Raw genomic sequence first — 21,414 nt, 5'->3', positions numbered from 1 at the left:
GGCCTGCCCACCCACTGGCCCCCCACCCTTCGGCCGAGCACCAACCTTGAGTAGAGCCACGGGAGCTGGAACTGGAAGGTAAGACCAATGGCGGGGGAGGGAAATGCGCCCCGGGGTGGCTGGCTGACATTGGTGGGAAAGTCAATCCCATATTCCTGAGCTGCAGGAGTCACAGGACTGGCCCTTTGGTCATCCCGGAGCAGCTCCTCCAGCCCTTGGCAGGCCGGTACACCCAGGTGGAAGGAGGAGGAGGAGCAGCTGCTCCGGGATGACCAAAGGGCCAGTCCTGTGACTCCTGCAGCTCAGGAATATGGGATTGACTTTCCCACCAACATCAGCAAGCCACCGTCAATCAAAATATTCCTATTAGTGGTCCGCGGGATTTAAAATGACGAGTTTGGCGGTCCCTGAGGTCCAAAAGGTTGGCGACCCCTGGACTAGTCCAAACCCCTGCTCAAGAAGGGGAACCAAGATACCAATTCCAGACAAAGGGCTGTCCAATCTCTTCTCCAGCGATGAAGCCCCTACAGCTTCTAGTGGCGAGCTGTTCCACTGGTTGATCGTCCTCACTCTTTGGAGGTTTCTCCTTCATTCCAGATTGCTTCTCCCCTTGAATTTGAAGTTATTTTTGTTCCCCTCTTGTAGCAACAACTCCTGCCATCTGCAACGGCTAATATAGGGTGCATTCCCAGGATCCGAGCAGCTCCATGTGTCGGAATATCTCCCGGAAAGGGGGAAACAAATGGGGCTTTTCCCTGCTAAATAAGGCACAACCCAGGGAAGGCGAAGCAGGTTTAAATGAAGGGAATGGCACTCCCCTAAAATCTGCCACACCTGTTGTATTTTTGTCTGCCACACCTGTTGTATAATTGTATTATATAATGCTTTTATATAAGCAACACGTGGAACGGGCTGTGGGTGTGTGTGTGTGTGCAGAAATGACAACCCACCTCTCTTTCAGGATCCAGAGAACGGTGTGTGCTGTGCCTGCAGAGGGGATGGCGGTGGAAGGGAGACTGTCTGGCAGGTGCTAAGTAGGGACAGATGCCTTAAAAATAGATGTGGAGGTGGACCAGGGTCACCTTGATGCTCGTTTTTCCTTCCGTAAGAAGATCCGGCCTACCTCACAATGCGCCCTGTCAACAAAGGAAGGAAAGGACACGGCTGGAAGAAGCAGGGAAGGGTATCCATCATCCCAGAAGTGTTTTGTTTTTTGTTTTTTTTCTCAAGAAGCAACTGGACTTTCTGGGTTTTTTTTCTGTTCTTTTGAAGATGTTTCTCTTCTCATCCGAAAAGCTTCCTCAGCTCTGACTGGATAGTGGGGGAGGGAAGGATTTCCACTCCTTGCAGGCAGCTGGTCATTTGCCTCCTTTTAGAGGGTCCTTGAGGCCACTTGGAGGTTTGTCTGTGTCCTCGGGGTCACCTGAGCGGTGCAAATGGTTTTGTAGTCTCCCAATTTGTTTTCCTCTGGAAATCCATTCCTGCTCCCAACACCCTCCCAAGGCTGCTCATATCCCAAATTGTATAGCTAAAAGTCTCTACAGATTCTCCGTCATCCAGGCCATGGTTGTCCCAAAGGTGATTTTTTTTTTCAAGAGGCAACTGGACTTTGTTTTTTTTCTTTGAAGACATTTCACTTCTCCTCCAAGAGGCTTCTTTAGTTTTGACTGGACAGTGGGAGCAGGGAAGGATTTATACTCCTTGCAGACAGCTGGTCCTTTGCCTCCTTTTAGAGCAGGGGTGTCCAACCTTGGCAACTTTAAGACTTGTGGACTTCAACTCCCAGAATTCCTCAGCCAGCTTTGCTGGCTGAGGAATTCTGGGAGTTGAAGTCCCCAAGTCTTAAAGTTGAATTCTGGGAGTTGAAGTCCACAAGTCTTAAAGTTGAATTCTGGGAGTTGAAGTCCCCAAGTCTTAAAGTTGCCAAGGTTGGACACCCCTGTTTTAGAGGGTCCTTGAGGTTTACCTGTGTCCTCAGGGTCACCTGAGTGGTGCAAATGGGGGTGGAGCCTTCTTGGAACTGCTGAAAGGACCCGGGTTGCAGACTGGAGGTAGATGGGGTCCTATCCCTCCCCCTCTGTTCCCATTTGGACACAGATGGCCTCTTGGACCCCTCTTTCAAACCAGTTTTCTTCTCTCTCAAAAAAAAAAAGTCTTCAGAAGAGGAGCCTCTTGTCTTTTAAATGCAGGTGGACTTTTGTCTTTTAAATCTTGCCCTGGTGGGTTTAGAATAATAGAATAACAGAGTTGGAAGGGACCTTGGAGGTCTTCTAGTCCAACCCCCTGCTTAGGCAGGAAACCCTACATCGCTTCAGACAAATGGTCATCCCAACCTCTTAAAAACTCCCAGTGTTGGAGCATTCACAGCCTCTGGAGACAAGTTATTCCACTGACTAATTGTTCTGTCGGGAAATTTGTCCTTAATTCCAGGTTGCTTCTCTCCTTGGTTCGTTTCCAATCATTGCTTCTCGTCCTGCCTTTCAGGGGCTTTGAACAATTGCTTGACTCCCTCTTCTTTGGGGCAGCCCCTGAGATATGGGAACACTGCTATCCTATCACCCCTAGTCCTTCTTTTCATCAGACTGGACATACCCAGTTCCTGCGAGGATTTATTCCTGCAAGGGTTTGTTCTCCTATGTTGTGCCAGGCCTTGGTGAAGTGGTGGTTTTGTTTCCCCAAACTTGCACATATCTCACTGCGTTGGACTGCCTATATACCACATGGCTCAGTTCGTGTCTGGATGCTTTATCCTTGGGGTGGACAAGCTTTTCTGCCTTAGTGTATTCTTGGGCTTGACGTGCGCACGTAGGTTGTGTTGGCTGAAGAGCTTTTCCACTATTCCTGCAACGCTTGGAATGACCACGTCGCTTCGTTTTAAGCAAAACGTCTTCAAAGAAAAAAACAGAAAGTCCAGTTGCCTCTTGAAAAAAAAGGCACCTTTGGGACAACCATGGCCTGGATGACGGAGAATCTCTACAGACACGAAGGGCATCCGTGTTTATTGACACTGGCTACATGGACAGTCACAATGTAGATAGTCCTTGACTTACAACAATTCATTTGGAGTTACAACGGCACTTAAAAAAAGTGACCTAGGACTGTTTTGCACACAGCCCGTTGCAGCATCCCTGTGGTCACCTGATCAAAATTCAGGGGGGCATTTTCACCCTCCCAGGGCTCGGGAGGCTGGAAACAGGTCCGTTTCCGGCCTTCCAGAGCCCCCCAAGAGACCCGTTTTTCACCTTCTCCGAGCCTCTGCATGGACCCTGTACTTACCTGAGTTCCAAAACAGGCTGTGTGGGGAATCGTGAGACGGGAGGGGAGGTGTAGGTGGGGCCAGCCAGTCGTAACTACCGGTAAGGTGAACCAGATGTAAAACTAGCATCCGGTTCGCCCAAACCGGTACGAATCGGTAGCGGTGCACCCGTCTGTGCGGCCTGTTTTTGCCTGGCAGAGTTCTGTTGGAGGCCGGGGAGGCCAAAAACGGGCCATGCAGCCCTCCCCCATAGCCCATTTTGTTTGGCATAGGCACTGCCAGTCCACTAAACAATACTCCTTTGGTCTTTTTAGTTGCCAGCAGACAGGGAGTGGGGGGGGAAAGCAGTGCATTCCTTAAATGCTTCAGATAATCCCCTTGGCAGCCGAAGTTGTTGGCACGCAAGATTATTACTGGAGAGCATGATGGATGACTCTTGGCTATGGATGTGTCCCATTGGAGAATATACAGGGGTGGGATTCTACCAGTTCGCACCTATTCACTAGAACCGGTTGTTAACATTCTAAGCAGTTCGGGGAACCCATTGTTAGAAGAAATTACAGGGCTAATCCTGTAAGGAAGGCAGGAAGGAAACATTCTGGAGTTGCTTACAGAAACTGCCTCTCTGTTAACCCTTATTACATTCTTGGCAGGACTAGATTTCCTGTCTCTGGAACGTCTCTGGAGTTTTTTCCCCCTCCTTTGCTGGTACTTTGCTTGTGTGGAGTGGACCATTCAAAGTTACAATGGCACTGAACAAAGTGACTTATGACCGTTTTTCACACTTACGACTGTTGCAGCATCCCCACAGTCATGAGAGGCCAGGCGAGGAGATGCGTGCCTCGATGTGAGTGATATTGAGTTGGCCACACCCAGCCAATAACATGACCACCAAGCCACATCCACCTGTCACATGACTGCCAAGCCACGCCCACCACCTAAGCCACGCCCACAGACCCAGTTGTTAAAACTTTGAATCCCACCCCTGAGAATATACATCCAGGGGGGTCGGTGGGGGGAAGACCGGGGTCAAGGGGGAAATGAATGATGTGTCTTAAGAGTCGGCTACAACCAGGAAAGGCCAACATGTCAAGTCCTAATGAATTTTTTTCTTTGCTCTGAGAGATGCGGCTCGAGACTTAAGAGTTCAATGGGGGTGCATGTTGGAGCCCCAACAGCCGGTCCTTTGATATGTCCACGCTGGTCCAGTGGGCCAGATTTTAAGCCCCCTTGAAGGTCTTGAATTGGACCCCCCCCCCTGCTCTCACCGGTATGAACCCCACCTCCAACCCAAGTGCGCCAATGCGACCGAAGTCGTGGTGCTCGTTCGAATTGGATGCAAAAACCACACATGCTCCCCGAGTCATGTATGCAAACCTATGGCCTCTGCATTTATTATTAACATCTTTTAATCTTTTTGACATAAGTTTTTTGTTTTGTTTTTTCCCATCCATTGAAGTTTTGTCATCTACAGGGGTGGGGGAGCAAAAAGCAACCCGCAACCGAACAGAACCACCACGCACACATACACATAATCTTGCAAGTACCGTACACGCACCCGCCCAACCGTCTGTGTTTTTGTGTAGATGTTTCTGAATTCCGATAGCGCTCCCAAAAGTTTCTCAGCCAGTTGTAGCTCCCAGAGGCCCCCCGTTATTTTTTCTCCCTGCCCCCCACTTTTTCTGGGGAAACTCCCCCCACCACCACCAAAAAAAGGACAGTTGTGTACAACACAAGAGGGGAGAGGAAATGTTTTACGTCTTTTTCATAGAAGTGACTTCGTCCGTCATGGAGGCTTTGTAGTCAAAGGAGCTCAATGCAGTCAGAGCTACGGTAACAAGGCTTCATTTAGCGACTGTTCGAAGTTACAAGAGCACTGAAGGGAAAATATACCTGACTTACGGCCAGGTCCTCACACTTATGACCGTTGCAGCATTCCCCCACGATCAAAGTTTAGGCAACAGCCATGTTATTTACAACAGTTGCAGCATCCTGGGGTCACACAATCCCTCTTTGTGACAAGCAGAGCCAATGGGGGGGGGGATGGATTCGCTTAACGACCACACGATTTCACTTAACAGCGGCAGTGATTCTCTTAACAACCGTGGCCGCAAAAAAAAAAGGCAAATTTTGCATGACTCGCGTAACAACCGGAAATCCCGCTCCCAATTGGGGTCGTTAAGTCGAGGACCACCTGCAATAGCAACCAGCCAGCAGTGCAATCCCACCACCTGCCAGTCAGATATGTTTGGTCCTTGAATGGGGACACATCACTTTCCCCTTTGAGGGCAAGACAGAAGAGAATAACAGAGTTGGAAGGGACTTTAAAGGTCTTCTAGTCCAACCCCTTGCTCAGGAGGCAGACCCTATACCATTTCAGACAAATGGTTGTCCAATCACTTATTTAAAACTTCCAGTGTTGGCGAATTCACAACTTCTGGTGGCGAGCTGTTCCGCTGATGAATTGTTCTAACTGTCAGGAAATTTCTCCTTAATTCTAGGTTGCTTCTCTCCTGGGTTAGTTTCCATCCGTTGCTTCTTCTCTGCCTTCAGGGGCTTTGGAGAATAGCTTGACTCCCTCTTCTTTGGGGCAGCCCCTGAGATACTGGAAGACTCTGCTATCCTGTCTCCCCTGGTCCTTCTTTTCCTTAAACCAGACATACCCAATTCCCACAATGGTTCTTTGTATCCTTCAGCCTCCAGTCCCCTAATCTTCTTTGTTGCTCTTCTCTGCCCTCTTTCCAGAGTCTCCACATCTTTTCCTTACATCGTGGCGACCAAAACTGGATCCATTATTCCAAGTGTGGCCCTAACAAGGCCTTACAAAGGGGTATTAACACTTCACCTGATTTTAATTCTTTCCCTCTGTTAATGCAGCGTTGAACTGTGTTGGCATTTTTGGCTGCTGTTCCTGCACACGGCTGGGCTCCTATTTTTCAATGATTGTCCACTAGGACTCCGAGATCCCTCTCTCAGTTACTACTATTGAGTACCCTATAAATGTGCAGGATGGATGTGGGAATAACCTCTTTGGTTGCGGGGCACCGAGGATGAGTTACTAGGACGGGCCCGGCAAGGAAATAATGGTCCTATGGGGGAGATCGGAAGGGCCTCCCAAGGATACGGGACATCCTGTAAGCGAGGATGTTAATCAAAAAAAAATCAACTTTCCAACTTCAGCAGCTTTAATGGCTGCCTCTTTGCCGCTGGCAAGAAGAGCTTCTCCTGGATTCTGCCAGGGACTTTGCGGTATCCCTGGGATCAACAGGATGTGCTTTCGCTGTCTCTTTAAATCCCTTTGGACCCTTTGGCAAAGATATCGGCTGCGGTCTCAGACCTCCAAGATCGCATGCCGTATCGTCGCGACGCCAGCTCCGCCCTCCGTTCCAATGCCACTGAGAAAAGGGACTCAGGGCCGCGTTTCACCCTTACAACCGTTGGCAGCAGCCTCCCCACAGTCACGGGATCCAAAATTCAGGCCCTTGGCCGCTTATACTCCTACATAGGACGGTTGCAGTGTTCCCCTTTTGCGACCCGGCCGACGAGCAAAGCCAACAACCACCTTACAAACTTTGCAACTAGCTGCAATGATGAACAGCCGTAGCAAAAAAGTTCAACGGAGGGGAAAAAAAAACCTCTCACTTAACCGATGTCTTGCTTAGCAGCAGGAATGTTGGGCTCTCTCCACGGAGGTCGTAAGCCGAGGACTACCTGTATTTTACCTACTAACAAATTTACACAGACGCCCGGATTCACACCTAGGTGATTCCATACAGCTGACAACAAAAATGAAAAATAAAAATAAAATAAAATTATAGTATATAATTTTCTATCCCCGCCCTGGTCCTTTGAACCAAACAGAATGGATGTGCAATTCAACACCCCCCCCCCCCTTATGGACCCAGATCCTGGGCGGATCCAATGTTTCTGACCCTGGTTTGTTTGGGGAGGGAATGTTCTTTTTTCTTTTTTTTTGAAGTTGGGGCTGTGCGTTTTTTATTTGCTTAGCTGCATTTTAGGGGAAACCTTTTTTTGGGTTCTCTCTCTGCCCAGCCCGAAGAGAGAAAGAAAAGACAGCCAAACTCTTAAAGGGGTGAAAAAGCCCCCCTCCCCTTTTTTTTTGGTAACTCCCGTCAGCCGTGCTGGATAAGATGATGTCCATTTTGCAACGGTGGCCTTTTGCACCTCCCAGCCCAGATGTTGGGGCCTTCATTTGGAAGAAGGGTAGAGGCCAGCCAGAAACCCCCCTTTTTGGCCGCTGGGAAAAAAAAAAAAACCCTCTTCCCATCCTCCTAAGTCAGCTTCTCAGCCAGCCGAATATTCCTGAATTTCAGATACCCCCATAAATCCTGTTTTGTATTACTGGGATGGAGGACGAGTTAGCTCTCAATAACCCACTGAGTATTACTGAGAGGGAACAACAGGCCTGGAGATGTTCTTCTTTCTTGTACACAAACACACACACACGTACATCATACACACACGCACGCGACACATCCGGCACGTCTAAGGCTATCAAGGAAAGCCACCGCCTCTTCATTCTGCTTCCAGGAGGAGCTTCGGGGGCGAAGTAATGGATGCTCGGCTGCGCCGTGCACAGCTACAAAGCCTGATGGAGGAGAACGGCAGGGTGAAGCACACACCCACCCACACACAAATTAAAAAAAAAAAAAATAACCCGGGATAGAAACCAGGGTTGGACTAGGCCTCCTTGAGGCCACCATTTTGACACCTGGCAACTTTGCCTTGAGGGAGGAAGAGAGCGCCAAGGTCAGGCTCTGGACCCACCAGCCAAGACAACTGAGCGAAAGGGGCAGGAGAAGAAGGGAAGGAAGGAGAAGAGGGAGAAGGGAAGAAGGAGAACAGAACTGAGAGAAGGAGAGAAGAAAGGAAAGAGAAGAAGAAAGAGGAAGAGAGGAGAAGAGAAGGAAAGAAGAGGGAGAAAGAAGGGAAGAAGGAGAACTGAGAAGAGGAAAGGAGAAAAGAGGAAAAGAAGAGAAGGAGAAAAGGGAAAAGGGAAGAGGGAGAAGGAGAAGAGAAGAAGACAAAAAGAATAAGGAAAAGAGGGAGGAGAAGGGAAGAGGGAGGTGAAGAGAAGAAAAAAGCAGAATGGAAGAAGAAGAAGAGAAGGGAAGACGAAGGAAAGGGAAGGAAAAAGGAAATGGAAGCAAGGAGAAGAGAAGAAAGAAGGGAAGGGAAGACAAGAAGGAGAAAAGGGAAGGCAAAAGGAAAAGAAGGGAAGATGAACGGAAGAGGGAGAAGGAAAAGGAGAAGAAGGGAAGACAAGGAGAAGGGGGAGAAGGAAAAGGAGAAGTACCATTCATGCAACAGCCACGGACAGAGCAAACAGAAGAAGCCTCGATACGCAGACCGCACAGGGGAGAAAAAGGGGGAGAGGGCCTGGCTGCTCTCTAGCACTCTGTGCAACCCAGAAGATGACAACGGTTCTGGGAAAAGCGCGGGACGTTCCCTCGAGGCCCCAGCACACCCCACCAACACCAACACCACCCCGATCCTCTTGTCCGTGGCTCCCTTTCCGCGCGGCCCAAAGGGAGACAGTGCCGTCCGAACGACTCCGGGCCCGCGTCGAAAGGGCGGAAAGTGGGGGCCCCTTGTGCAGAAGGGAAAGAGCCGCTGGGCTCCTCGGAGGGAGGGAAGAAGGGAGGAGCTGGGGAAAAGACTCCTACAAAACAATCCAGAGGGAGAGTGGGGGGGGTCTGCAGCAAGGCAGAATTGTGTCCCCCCCCTCCCTCTCCCCCTCCCCCGCCGAAGAGCCCTCCTTGGAGAGGTGGGGTTGTCAGCGTCCAGAAGCCGCCCTGTGCCCAGGCGAAAAAAACCTTCCTTCCTTCCTTCCGAAAAAAAACGGAGACGGTGATTAACGGCCACGGAACAGGGCCACCACCACCCCCCTTCCGCCGCCGCTACACATCCGTGGATAAGTAGAGCGCGTTGTGCTTCAGCTCGGCGAAGGAGATGGGCGGGTGTTGCAAATAGTAGAGCAGCACCTGGACCTGTGGGCGAGAAAGAGAAGAGAAAGCCAGGTGAGACAAAAAGGGGGGATTCATACATGTGACAACCTCCAGACACACACACACACACACACACACACACACACCCTGGACGCTTCCCCAGTTGTCCCTCCAGATGTCAGGAAGAGGGACTCGTTCTAGGTCCCGAAGGGGCTTTTTCTTTTTTCCCCCCCCAGGAGGCAAAACTGGACTTTTTGGTTTTTCTTTGAAGGCGTTTTGCTCCTCATCCAAGAAGCTTCTTCAGCTCTGACTGGATGGTGTGGAAGGGAAGGATTTATACTCCTTGCAGACAGTTGGTCATTTGTGTTAGGTATAACATTGATACCAAATATGGTTTGGGTGAATAAATATATAAAACTTAGATATCATGGTTTAAGTGCTTATCACTTTAAGCACAATGCAGCAGGCAATTAGCCGATTAAGGGTGCGGTTAGAAGTTACAATATAAGGAAGCATTAGAAGCTGGAAAGCTTACTGGCTGTAACTGTGACTTACTGTCTGTAACTGGCTGTTACTGTGTGTTGCTGCGACTAACTGTGATTACTGACTGTGAGTGCCTGTGACTGAACTGTTATTGTTTGCTACTGTTTGCTGAATATCCAGCGTTTGTTTCTCTGGAGAGTGAAACCGGAGGAGGAGAAGATATCTTTATCGGCTGATAAAGATATTGCAAGGACTCTTAACTTGGACTATACTAGTGAGTCTTACTGGATGGAAATACTGTGAATGAATTAATGGACTGAATGACAATGCTTAAACTCTAACTGGATTAAAAACTATTTAAACTACAAACAGTGTTTGTGTTCAGTGTGTGTATACTCTGGGGCCCTTCCACTCTTGTTTGGCTTCCTGGCTTGACTACTGCTGCAATATTCTTCTAGGGGTTAATTCCCAAACCCTAACATTGGTTATGGGCCCAGCAGCATAGTCTAACTAACCAGGATAAAGCAGAGAGAGTTGGTGTGAGTTGCACATTACTGTAAAAACAAACTGTTTTAATTAGTTTAAAATAGTCAAAATATCTGAAGAGTAATGGCACAAGTAAATTTGTCACAACTGTCCATGATATCCAGGCTGGATGGAACAAACTATGTTTCATGGTCAATGAAATGTAGTTTACTTCTACGCAGAGAAGGTTTGTGGGACATTATAGCAAACCCACCAGATGTGAGTAGCTGGGATCCTGCTAATGATGATGATAAAGAAAAGTTACAAGACTTTAAACTGAAGAATGAGCAGGCTTTATGCATCATAGGACTGACTCTCTGTGATCAGCAGCTTGTCCATATTCGTGGAGAAGAAAATGCTGCAAACTGCTGGGAGAACCTCAGGAAGATTTATGTTCGGGACAGTGTAGGAGCACATATAAATCTTACACGGAAGCTTTTTCGAACGCATCTTCAGAGGAATGGAGATATGTTAGTTCATTTAAACTGTATGAAGAGCATTTTTCAAGATTTGCAAGAAAAAGAGCTTATATTTAATGAACTGCAACAAGTCTACATAATATTATCTTCATTAGATCAAAGCTATGATGACTATGTGACTTCGTTAGAGGTATTGCCAAAAGAAAGCCTCTCATTAACCGAGATTACAGGCAGGCTACTAGATGAAGCCAGAAGAAGGCGTGAGCGTGACGAGCTGAGAGAAGATAAGAAAAAGAGAAATTATCTTCAAAGCTTGAAAGAAACCAGCAAAGCAAAGTAAAGCACCCGGAAGAAGAGAATTTATCTTCAACAGCATACACAATTAAAAAGTGTTTTAATTGTGGAGGCAGAGACATTTGGCAAGATTCTGCAAAAAGAGAAAAAGCCAGAATGTAAAAAAGCCAAAGAAAGCATTTGAACTAGCCACGTTTAACAACTCTGATGTGAAGAACAATCTATGGGTGGTTGACAGTGGAGCATCCCACTGCATCACAAGAGATAAGACAAAATTTATAAAAATGTCTAAAAGTTCTCAACATATATCTCTTGCCAATGGCTGGAACCTGAAAGCGAAAGGTCAAGGTTTTGCACGTTGTCCGTACATAAACCAGGATATAAAAATGTTGTATGTACCGCAACTAAAGTTTAATTTGCTTTCAGTAAGGGTATTAGATAAATTAGGTTATGTAATTACTTTTAAGGATAATAATTGCATAATTGAAAAAGATAACAAAAGGGTAACTGCAGCTTTAAATGGAACATTATATGTCTTAGATAATAGTAAGAAAGGGGAGGCTCAGACTGTATTTAATAATATAAAGCCTCATGATGAATGTATCCATTTATTGCATAGGCGTTTGGGGCATGTAAATTTTAAAATGCTAAAACGTACAGTTGAGTTATCTGAAGGAATAAGGTTAAAACCTTGTGATAAATATTTGCGTTGTAATGTTTGCTGTGAAGATAAGAGCAAAGTATTGCCTGCAAATAGGCTAAATGGTTTCAAAACAAAAGAACCTTTAGAAGTAGTATTTGCAGACATAATAGGTCCAAAGAAACCCAGTATGGGGGTGCTAGATATATACTGAGCATTATGGACCATTATTCTAGATATGGGTTTTGCTATTTAATGAAAAGCAAAACTGAAACATATCAACATTTTTTCAATTGGCTTAGGTTTGCTGAAAGAAAGTCTAAACGACAATTGATAACCCTGGTGACAGATAATGGTACGGAATTTATTAATAACAAATTCCAGAACAGACTTAAGGTAGCTGGAATAGAGCATAAGAAGTCTGCTCCATACAGGCCAGAACATAACGCTTTTATTGAAAGAAGAGGCCAAACACTACAGGCAATGGTTAGAACAATGTTAAATGATTCTGGGTTACCTGATTCTTTGTGGGGAGGCTACAATGTGTGCTAATAACATATTGAACAACGTTGTTAATACAACAACAGGTGAAATACCATTCACCAGATGGCATGGCAGGAAACCTGATCTAAGTTACCTGCACACATTTGGTGCACCAGCATGGGTGCATATTCCTGCACAACTCAGAAAAAAAGGGCAACATAGAGCTAAAAGATTTTCTTCGTTGGTTATCAGGCAAACCATAGGGCATATAGATTTTGGGAGAAAGGCACATCTAAAGTGTTATGTAGTGCTAGTGCCCAATTTCTAGAACATGAAGGATGGGAGAAATTAGAAAAGGATGCCAATAAAGATGTAATTATTGAATCCTATAGAAATCCCATTAGTTATCCCTGTAACTTTAAAAATAAAGTAAAGAGACAAATACAGGATGAAATAGTGCCCATAAAGGAAGAAACAGATTCAATAGCTGAACAGGATGAGGAAGATGAACAGGTAGTAGTTCAAGAAAGTCCTCCTGTAAGCCCAGTAATTCCCAGAAGAACTACACGTGTATCTAGACCGCCTGATAGGTACCAGGCTAACACAGTGTGCCAGATTAATGAAGTTCCTAATTCTGTAGAAGAAATTAAAAAGTATCCTAATAAGGAAAAAGAAAAATGGTATGCAGCAATGAATAAGGAACTGAATTCATTAAGAGATATGAAGGTGTATGAAAATGCCAAATTACCTGTAGGAAAGAAATCCATTGGCTGCAAATGGATATTTAAGGTAAAAACAGATAAGGATGGTAATTTAATCCATAAGGCAAGGTTAGTAGCCCAAGGTTTTAGGCAGAATGCTAATGACTATGATGAGGTGTTTGCACCTAGTCTTAAGGCAGCAACCTTGAGGGCAGCTTTAGTGTGGGCAGCTAGTAAAAACTATATAGTTAACCATTTAGATGTGGAAACTGCTTACTTGCACGCCCTATTAAAACATATTATTTATATGAAAAAACCTGTTGGTATTAAAGGTGAAAATAAGGATAATAATGATTGTTGGTTGTTAAAGAAAAGCCTCTATGGTCTAAAACAATCAGGCTATGAATGGAACCAGTATATTGTAAAGGAACTAGACAATATAGGATTTAAAGCTGGTTTAGCCGATCCATGTCTGTTTAAGAGGGAGACAAATGGGAAAGTATCATTATTATTACTATTCACAGATGACATTGCATTGATAACTGAAACTAATGATGAAGCAAATAAAATAATAGCATCATTAGGAAAGAGAATAAAGATCAAGCAATTAGGGAGATAAAGAAGTATCTCGGTTTGAATATAAAGAAAACACGGAAAGGTTTTAAGATATCTCAGGAAGATAAGATAAGCAAATTGCTAAAAGATTACAAGATGGAGCTTTGTAAGCCGGCTAAGACTCCAATGAGTCAGGAGTTTAGCAACACTGATGAACAAAGCCCTGAGTTTGATAAGGTGATTTATCAATCTTTAATTGGTAGTTTGAGTTATATTAGTAATTGGTCTAGACCAGATATATCATACTGTGTGAATCAGTTGGCTAGATTCAATTCTGCACCATGTGAAAGACACTGGAATGCAGCTAAGAGGATATTAAGATATCTTAAAAAGACAATGAATTATTCATTGTATTTAGAACCAAAGGGTGATTTAATTCTAAGTGCATATGCAGATGCTAGTTTTGCATCAGAAAGAGACACTAGAAAGTCGACTTCAGGAACAGCCATAATGCTGGGTAATACATTAATAGGCTGGAAGTCAATAAGACAACAGCATATAAGTTTGTCTACTATGGAGGCAGAATTCTCCTGTTTATCATTGTTATGTACAGAATTAATAATGTATAAACAAATGTTAATTGATATAGGTATAACTGTAGATTATCCTATAATTATACATGAAGATAATCAGGCAGCAATTCAAATGGCCACAAATATTGGAGTAAAAACAAGGAGCAAGCATACAGATCTAAGATACCTAAACGTGAGACAATCTGTAAGAAGTAAGATGATTCAGCTAGAATACTGTATGTCGGAGGACAATTTAGCTGATAATTTTACTAAAGCCCAAGGTGCCAGTAAGCACCAGGAGAGTTGTGAAAAATATGGGATTAGATTGTAAGGTATTATATATTTATTTCACCCAAAAGGGGAGTATGTTAGGTATAACATTGATACCAAATATGGTTTGGGTGAATAAATATATAAAACTTAGATATCATGGTTTAAGTGCTTATCACTTTAAGCACAATGCAGCAGGCAATTAGCCGATTAAGGGTGCGGTTAGAAGTTACAATATAAGGAAGCATTAGAAGCTGGAAAGTTTACTGGCTGTAACTGTTACTGTGTGCTGCTGCGACTAACTGTGATTACTGACTGTGAGTGCCTGTGACTGAACAGTTATTGTTTGCTACTGTTTGCTGAATATCCAGCGTTTGTTTCTCTGGAGAGTGAAACCGGAGGAGGAGAAGATATCTTTATCGGCTGATAAAGATATTGCAAGGACTCTTAACTTGGACTATACTAGTGAGTCTTACTGGATGGAAATACTGTGAATGAATTAATGGACTGAATGACAATGCTTAAACTCTAACTGGATTAAAAACTATTTAAACTACAAACAGTGTTTGTGTTCAGTGTGTGTATACTCTGGGCCCTTCCGCTCTCCTTTGGCTGCCTGGCTTGACTACTGCTGCAATACTCTTCTAGGGTTAATTCCCAAACCCTAACAATTTGCCTCCTTTTAGAGCAGGGGTGTCCAAGCTTGGCAACTTTAAGACTTGTGGACTTCAACTCCCAGAATTCCTCAGCCAGCTGGCTGAGGAATTCTGGGAGTTGAAGTCCCCAAGTCTTAAAGTTGAATTCTGGGAGTTGAAGTCCACAAGTCTTAAAGTTGCCAAGGTTGGACACCCCTGTTTTAGAGGGTCGTTGAGGCCACTTGGAGGTTTGTCTGGGTCCTCAGATAAAGGTCTTTTGAAGATGTTTCATTTCCCATCCAAGAAGCTTCTTCAGTTCTGACCGGATGGTGGGGAAGGGAAGGATTGATGCTCCTTGCAGGCAGCTGGTCATTTGCATCCTTTTTAGAGGGTCGTTGAGGCCACTTGGAGGTTCCTCTGTGTCCTCAGGGTCACCTGAGCGGTGCAAATGGTTCCTGTAGTCTCCCAATTTGTTTTCCTCTGGAAATCCATTCCTGCTCCCAACACCCTTCCAAGGCTGTTCATATCCCAAATTGTATAGCTAAAAGTCTGTAGAGATTCTCCGTCATCCAGGTCATGGTTGTCTCAAAGGGGCTTTTTTCAAGAGGCAACAGGGACTTTCGGGTTTTTTCTTTTGAAGACGCTGGAAGACTTTTAGCTATACAATTTGGGATATGAACAGCCTTGGAAGGGTGTTGGGAGCAGGAATGGATTTCCAGAGGAAAACCAATTGGGAGACTACAGGAACCATTTGCACCGCTCAGGTGACCCTGAGGACACAGACAAACCTCCAAGTGGCCTCAAGGACCCTCTAAAAGGAGGCAAATGACCAGCTGTCTGCAAGGAGCATAAATCCTTCCCTTCCCCACTGTCCGGTCAGAGCCGAAGAAGCTTCTTGGGTGAAGGGGCCCATGAGCCATGGAGGGCCAGCAGAGGAAGAAAACTGGTTGTATAGAATAGAATAGAATAGAATAGAATAGAATAGAATAGAATAGAATAGAATAGAAATAGGAATAGAATGGAATGGAATGGAATGGAATGGAATAGAATAAAGGAATAGAAATAGAATTAGAATAGAGAACAGAGAATAGAAATAGAATAGAATAGAAAATAGAATAGGAATAGAATAGAATAGAATAGAATAGGAATAGAATAGAATAGAATAGAATAGAATAGAATAGAATAGAATAGAATAGAATAGAATAGAATAGAAATAGAATAGAAATAGAATATAATAGAATAAAGGAATAGAAATAGAATAGAATTAGAATAAGAATAGAATAGAAATAGAATAGAAATAGAATAGAATATAGAACAGAGAATAGAATAGAATTAGAATAGAATAGAATAGAATAGAATAGAATAGAATAAAGGAATAGAATTAGAATAGAAATAGAATAGAATAGAATAGAATAGAATAAATGAATAGAAATAGAATAGAATAGAATAGAATAGAATAAAGGAATAGAAATAGAATAGAATAGAATAAATTAATAGAAATAGAATAGAATAGAATAGAATAAAGGAATAGAAATAGAATAGAATTAGAACAGAATAGAATAGAATAGAATAGAATAGAATAGAATAGGAATAGAATAGAATAGAACAGAATAGAGCTGGAAGGGATCTCAGAGGTCTTCTAGTCCAACCCCATCCTCAAGCAGGAGATCCTATACCATTTCAGACCAATGGTTGTCCAATCTCTTCTTGAAAGCCTCCAGTGATGGAGCACCCACAACTGCTGGTGGCCAGCTGTTCCACTGGTTAATTGTCCTCCCTGTTGGGAAGTTTCTCCCTAATTCCAGGTTGCTTCTGTCCTTGGTTAGTTTCCATCCATTGTTCCTTCCCCAGCCTTCAGGGGCTTTGGAGAATAGCTTGACTCCCTCTTCTTTGGGGCAGCCCCTCAAATTCTGGAATGCTGCTCTCATGTCCCCCCTGGTCCTCTAGACTGGCCAAACCCCAAATCCTGCAACTGTTCTTCATGTTTTAATCTCCAGGCTTGTGATCATCTTAGTTGCTCTTCTCTGTACTTATTCCAAAGTCTCAACATCTTTTTTGTAGAGACTTTGGAAAATGGGCCTGAGGCTTGGGGGGGGCTGGGGATGAAGGAGGTGCGGGCCAAAAGTCCGTGGTCTAAGCATCCCATTCTGAGTTGGTCAATGGCTCCGAGCAGGTGGCTGAGATGGCTGAAGCCCAGCTGCAGCAGGACAGCCCAAGGCTTCCAGTGGAGAAGGCATGCAGCTGAAGCCAGTCAGCGAGGAGGAGGAGGAGGAGGAGGAGGGGGGAGGAGGAGGAGGAGGGGGAGGAGGAGGAGGAGGAGGAGGAGGAGGAGGAGGAGAAGAAGAAGAAGAAGAAGAAGAAGAAGAAGAAGAAGAAGAAGAAGAAGAAGAAGAAGAAGAAGAAGAAGAAGAAGAGGAGGAGGAGGAAGGAGGAAGAAGAAGAAGAAGAAGAAGAAGAAGAAGAAGAAGAAGAAGAAGAAGAAGAAGAAGAAGAAGAAGAAGAAGAAGAAGAAGAAGAAGAAGAAGAAGAAGAAGAAGAAGAAGAAGAAGAAGAAGAAGAAGAAGAAGAAGAAGAAGAAGAAGAAGAAGAAGAAGAAGAAGAAGAAGAAGAAGAAGAAGAAGAAGAAGAAGAAGAAGAAGAAGAAGAAGAAGAAGAAGAAGAAGAAGAAGAAGAAGAAGAAGAAGAAGAAGAAGAAGAAGAAGAAGTAGTAGTAGTAGTAGTAGTAGTAGTGGTGCCTTCTGTACTTGATCCAAGAACACAAAAGGCAGGAGCAAAAGAGATCAGCCAGACTACTTGTGAGGAATGCAGCCTTTGCACCTCTTGATGGGCTGCTCCAGAAGCTGCCTATTGAGCACAGCAAACGGAGGGAGGCAGAATTGGTCGTAAAACAGGGCAAAACGCACTTAACAACTTGCTCTCACTCAGCAGTGCAAATTTGGGGCTCAGCTGGGGGTCTGAAACAGCACAGGGTTTCCAGCCTGAGCAGGGGGTTGGACTAGAAGACCTCCAAGGTCCCTTCCAACACTGTGACTCTGTTAAAGTCAAGGACTACTTCTATTGGTTCTGGAAATTCAGCTGTGATTGACAGTCGGTTCTCAGCAGGGGGCAAAAACTGAATGTCAGGAACACGAAGTCCCAACGGCTTCGTTTGATTTCACAGCCTTTCGGGCAAGGAAGAAAAGGCCGGCATTAATTCCAAAAACAGCAATTCGATTCCAGAGTCTGAATTGAATTAAATTGGGGTTGGTTTTTTTTTTTTTTTCTGAACCCCTGTGACAGTCCAAATTGGATTTGGGGCGATTCACACAGATGGAGAGACACACACACACACACACACACACACACACACACACACGAGCACATAAAACATTTTGGGGCTTCTTCGGATAGCAATCAGAATTTTTCCAAGTCTTTTGGGGAGTAAATATATATTTCATAATGTATAATGTGTCTGTTCCATTAGCAGATGTTAAGGTTAAGGCACCAGGGATAGGAAGTCCCACCTTTGGCATAGCCGGCTGGGTGACCGGGAGACTGTAAGTTCTAGTCTCACTTAGAACTCACCTCGTCCCTGTGAGTTCTAGTCCTGCCTTAAGCATGAAAGCCAGCTGAGCAACTTTGGGCCAATCGCCAGGAGACTGGGAGTTCTAGTCCTGCCTTAAGTATGAACGCCAGCTGGGTGGCTTTGGGCCAATCGCCAGGAGACTGGGAGTTCTAGTACTGCCCTAAGTATGAACGCTAGCTGGGTGACTTTGGGCCAATCGCCAGGAGACTGGGAGTTCTAGTCCTGCCTTAAGTATGAACACCAGCTGGGTGACTTTGGGCCAATCGCCAGGAGACTGGGAGTTCTAGTACTGCCTTAAGTATGAACGCTAGCTGGGTGACTTTGGGCCAATCGCCAGGAGACTGGGAGTTCTAGCCCTGCCTTAAGCATGAAAGCCAGCTGAGCAACTTTGGGCCAATCGCCAGGAGACTGGGAGTTCTAGTCCTGCCTTAAGTATGAACGCCAGCTGGGTGACTTTGGGCCAATCGCCAGGAGACTGGGAGTTCTAGCCCTGCCTTAAGTATGAATGCCAGCTGGGTGGCTTTGGGCCAATCGCCAGGAGACTGGGAGTTCTAGTACTGCCTTAAGTATGAACGCCAGCTGGGTGGCTTTGGGCCAATCCGCCAGGAGACTGGGAGTTCTAGTACTGCCTTAAGTATGAATGCCAGCTGGGTGGCTTTGGGCCAATCGCCAGGAGACTGGGAGTTCTAGTCCTGCCTTAAGTATGAACGCCAGCTGGGTGGCTTTGGGCCAATCGCCAGGAGACTGGGAGTTCTAGTACTGCCTTGAAGTATGAACGCCAGCTGGGTGGCTTTGGGCCAATCGCCAGGAGACTGGGAGTTCTAGTCCTGCCTTAAGTATGAACGCCAGCTGGGTGACTTTGGGCCAATCGCCAGGAGACTGGGAGTTCTAGTCCTGCCTTAAGTATGAACGCCAGCTGGGTGACTTTGGGCCAATCGCCAGGAGACTGGGAGTTCTAGTACTGCCTTAAGTATGAACGCCAGCTGGGTGACTTTGGGCCAATCGCCAGGAGACTGGGAGTTCTAGTCCTGCCCTAAGTATGAACGCCAGCTGGGTGACTTTGGGCCAATCGCCAGGAGACTGGGAGTTCTAGTCCTGCCTTAAGTATGAACACCAGCTGGGTGACTTTGGGCCAATCGCCAGGAGACTGGGAGTTCTAGTACTGCCTTAAGTATGAACGCTAGCTGAGCAACTTTGGGCCAATCGCCAGGAGACTGGGAGTTCGCGTACTGCCTTAAGTATGAACGCTAGCTGGGTGACTTTGGGCCAATCGCCAGGAGACTGGGAGTTCTAGTCCTGCCTTAAGTATGAACGCTAGCTGGGTGACTTTGGGCCAATCGCCAGGAGACTGGGAGTTCTAGTCCTGCCTTAATTATGAACGCCAGCTGGGTGACTTTGGGCCAATCGCCAGGAGACTGGGAGTTCTAGTCCTGCCTTAATTATGAACGCTAGCTGGGTGACTTTGGGCCAATCGCCAGGAGACTGGGAGTTCTAGCCCTGCCTTAAGTATGAACGCTAGCTGGGTGACTTTGGGCCAATCGCCAGGAGACTGGGAGTTCTAGTCCTGCCTTAATTATGAACGCTAGCTGGGTGACTTTGGGCCAATCGCCAGGAGACTGGGAGTTCTAGCCCTGCCTTAAGTATGAATGCCAGCTGGGTGGCTTTGGGCCAATCGCCAGGAGACTGGGAGTTCTAGTACTGCCTTAAGTATGAACGCCAGCTGGGTGGCTTTGGGCCAATCGCCAGGAGACTGGGAGTTCTAGTACTGCCTTAAGTATGAATGCCAGCTGGGTGGCTTTGGGCCAGTCGCCAAGAGACTGGGAGTTCTAGTCCTGCCTTAAGTATGAACGCCAGCTGGGTGGCTTTGGGCCAATCGCCAGGAGACTGGGAGTTCTAGTCCTGCCTTAAGTATGAACGCCAGCTGGGTGGCTTTGGGCCAATCGCCAGGAGACTGGGAGTTCTAGTACTGCCTTAAGTATGAACGCCAGCTGGGTGGCTTTGGGCCAATCGCCAGGAGACTGGGAGTTCTAGTCCTGCCTTAAGTATGAACGCCAGCTGGGTGGCTTTGGGCCAATCGCCAGGAGACTGGGAGTTCTAGTACTGCCTTAAGTATGAACGCCAGCTGGGTGGCTTTGGGCCAATCGCCAGGAGACTGGGAGTTCTAGTCCTGCCTTAAGTATGAACGCCAGCTGGGTGGCTTTGGGCCAATCGCCAGGAGACTGGGAGTTCTAGTACTGCCTTAAGTATGAACGCCAGCTGGGTGACTTTGGGCCAATCGCCAGGAGACTGGGAGTTCTAGTCCTGCCTTAAGTATGAACGCCAGCTGGGTGACTTTGGGCCAATCGCCAGGAGACTGGGAGTTCTAGTACTGCCTTAAGTATGAACGCCAGCTGGGTGACTTTGGGCCAATCACCAGGAGACTGGGAGTTCTAGCCCTGCCTTAAGTATGAACGCCAGCTGGGTGACTTTGGGCCAATCGCCAGGAGACTGGGAGTTCTAGTCCTGCCTTAAGTATGAACGCTAGCTGGGTGACTTTGGGCCAATCGCCAGGAGACTGGGAGTTCTAGTCCTGCCTTAAGTATGAACGCCAGCTGGGTGACTTTGGGCCAATCGCCAGGAGACTGGGAGTTCTAGCCCTGCCTTAAGTATGAACGCCAGCTGGGTGACTTTGGGCCAATCGCCAGGAGACTGGGAGTTCTAGTCCTGCCTTAAGTATGAACGCCAGCTGGGTGACTTTGGGCCAATCGCCAGGAGACTGGGAGTTCTAGTCCTGCCTTAAGTATGAACGCCAGCTGGGTGACTTTGGGCCAATCGCCAGGAGACTGGGAGTTCTAGCCCTGCCTTAAGTATGAACGCCAGCTGGGTGACTTTGGGCCAATCGCCAGGAGACTGGGAGTTCTAGCCCAGCCTTAAGTATGAACGCCAGCTGGGTGACTTTGGGCCAATCGCCAGGAGACTGGGAGTTCTAGCCCTGCCTTAAGTATGAACGCCAGCTGGGTGACTTTGGGCCAATCGCCAGGAGACTGGGAGTTCTAGTCCTGCCTTAA

General features: G+C 46.1%; 1 protein-coding gene across 1 annotated transcript in view; it reads right to left on the bottom strand.

Moving 5' to 3' along the window:
- Positions 1 to 7,921: 7,921 nt before the first annotated feature.
- LOC148132661 (active breakpoint cluster region-related protein-like) overlaps positions 7,922 to 21,414 on the bottom strand; it is a 57,371-nt gene continuing 43,878 nt past the window's right edge. The window contains exon 8 of the mRNA XM_087969364.1: positions 7,922 to 9,267. Within this exon, the coding sequence (XP_087825490.1) occupies positions 9,178 to 9,267 (90 nt within the window). The 3' untranslated portion in view covers positions 7,922 to 9,177. The remainder of the gene's footprint in view (positions 9,268 to 21,414) is intronic.

Source organism: Notechis scutatus, chromosome 1, assembly GCF_049901735.1.
Source record: "Notechis scutatus isolate UNSWTSFEM ecotype Mainland chromosome 1, rNotScu1.2, whole genome shotgun sequence".
Taxonomy (NCBI): domain Eukaryota; kingdom Metazoa; phylum Chordata; class Lepidosauria; order Squamata; family Elapidae; genus Notechis; species Notechis scutatus.
This window is presented reverse-complemented; position numbering and strand designations above follow the sequence as displayed.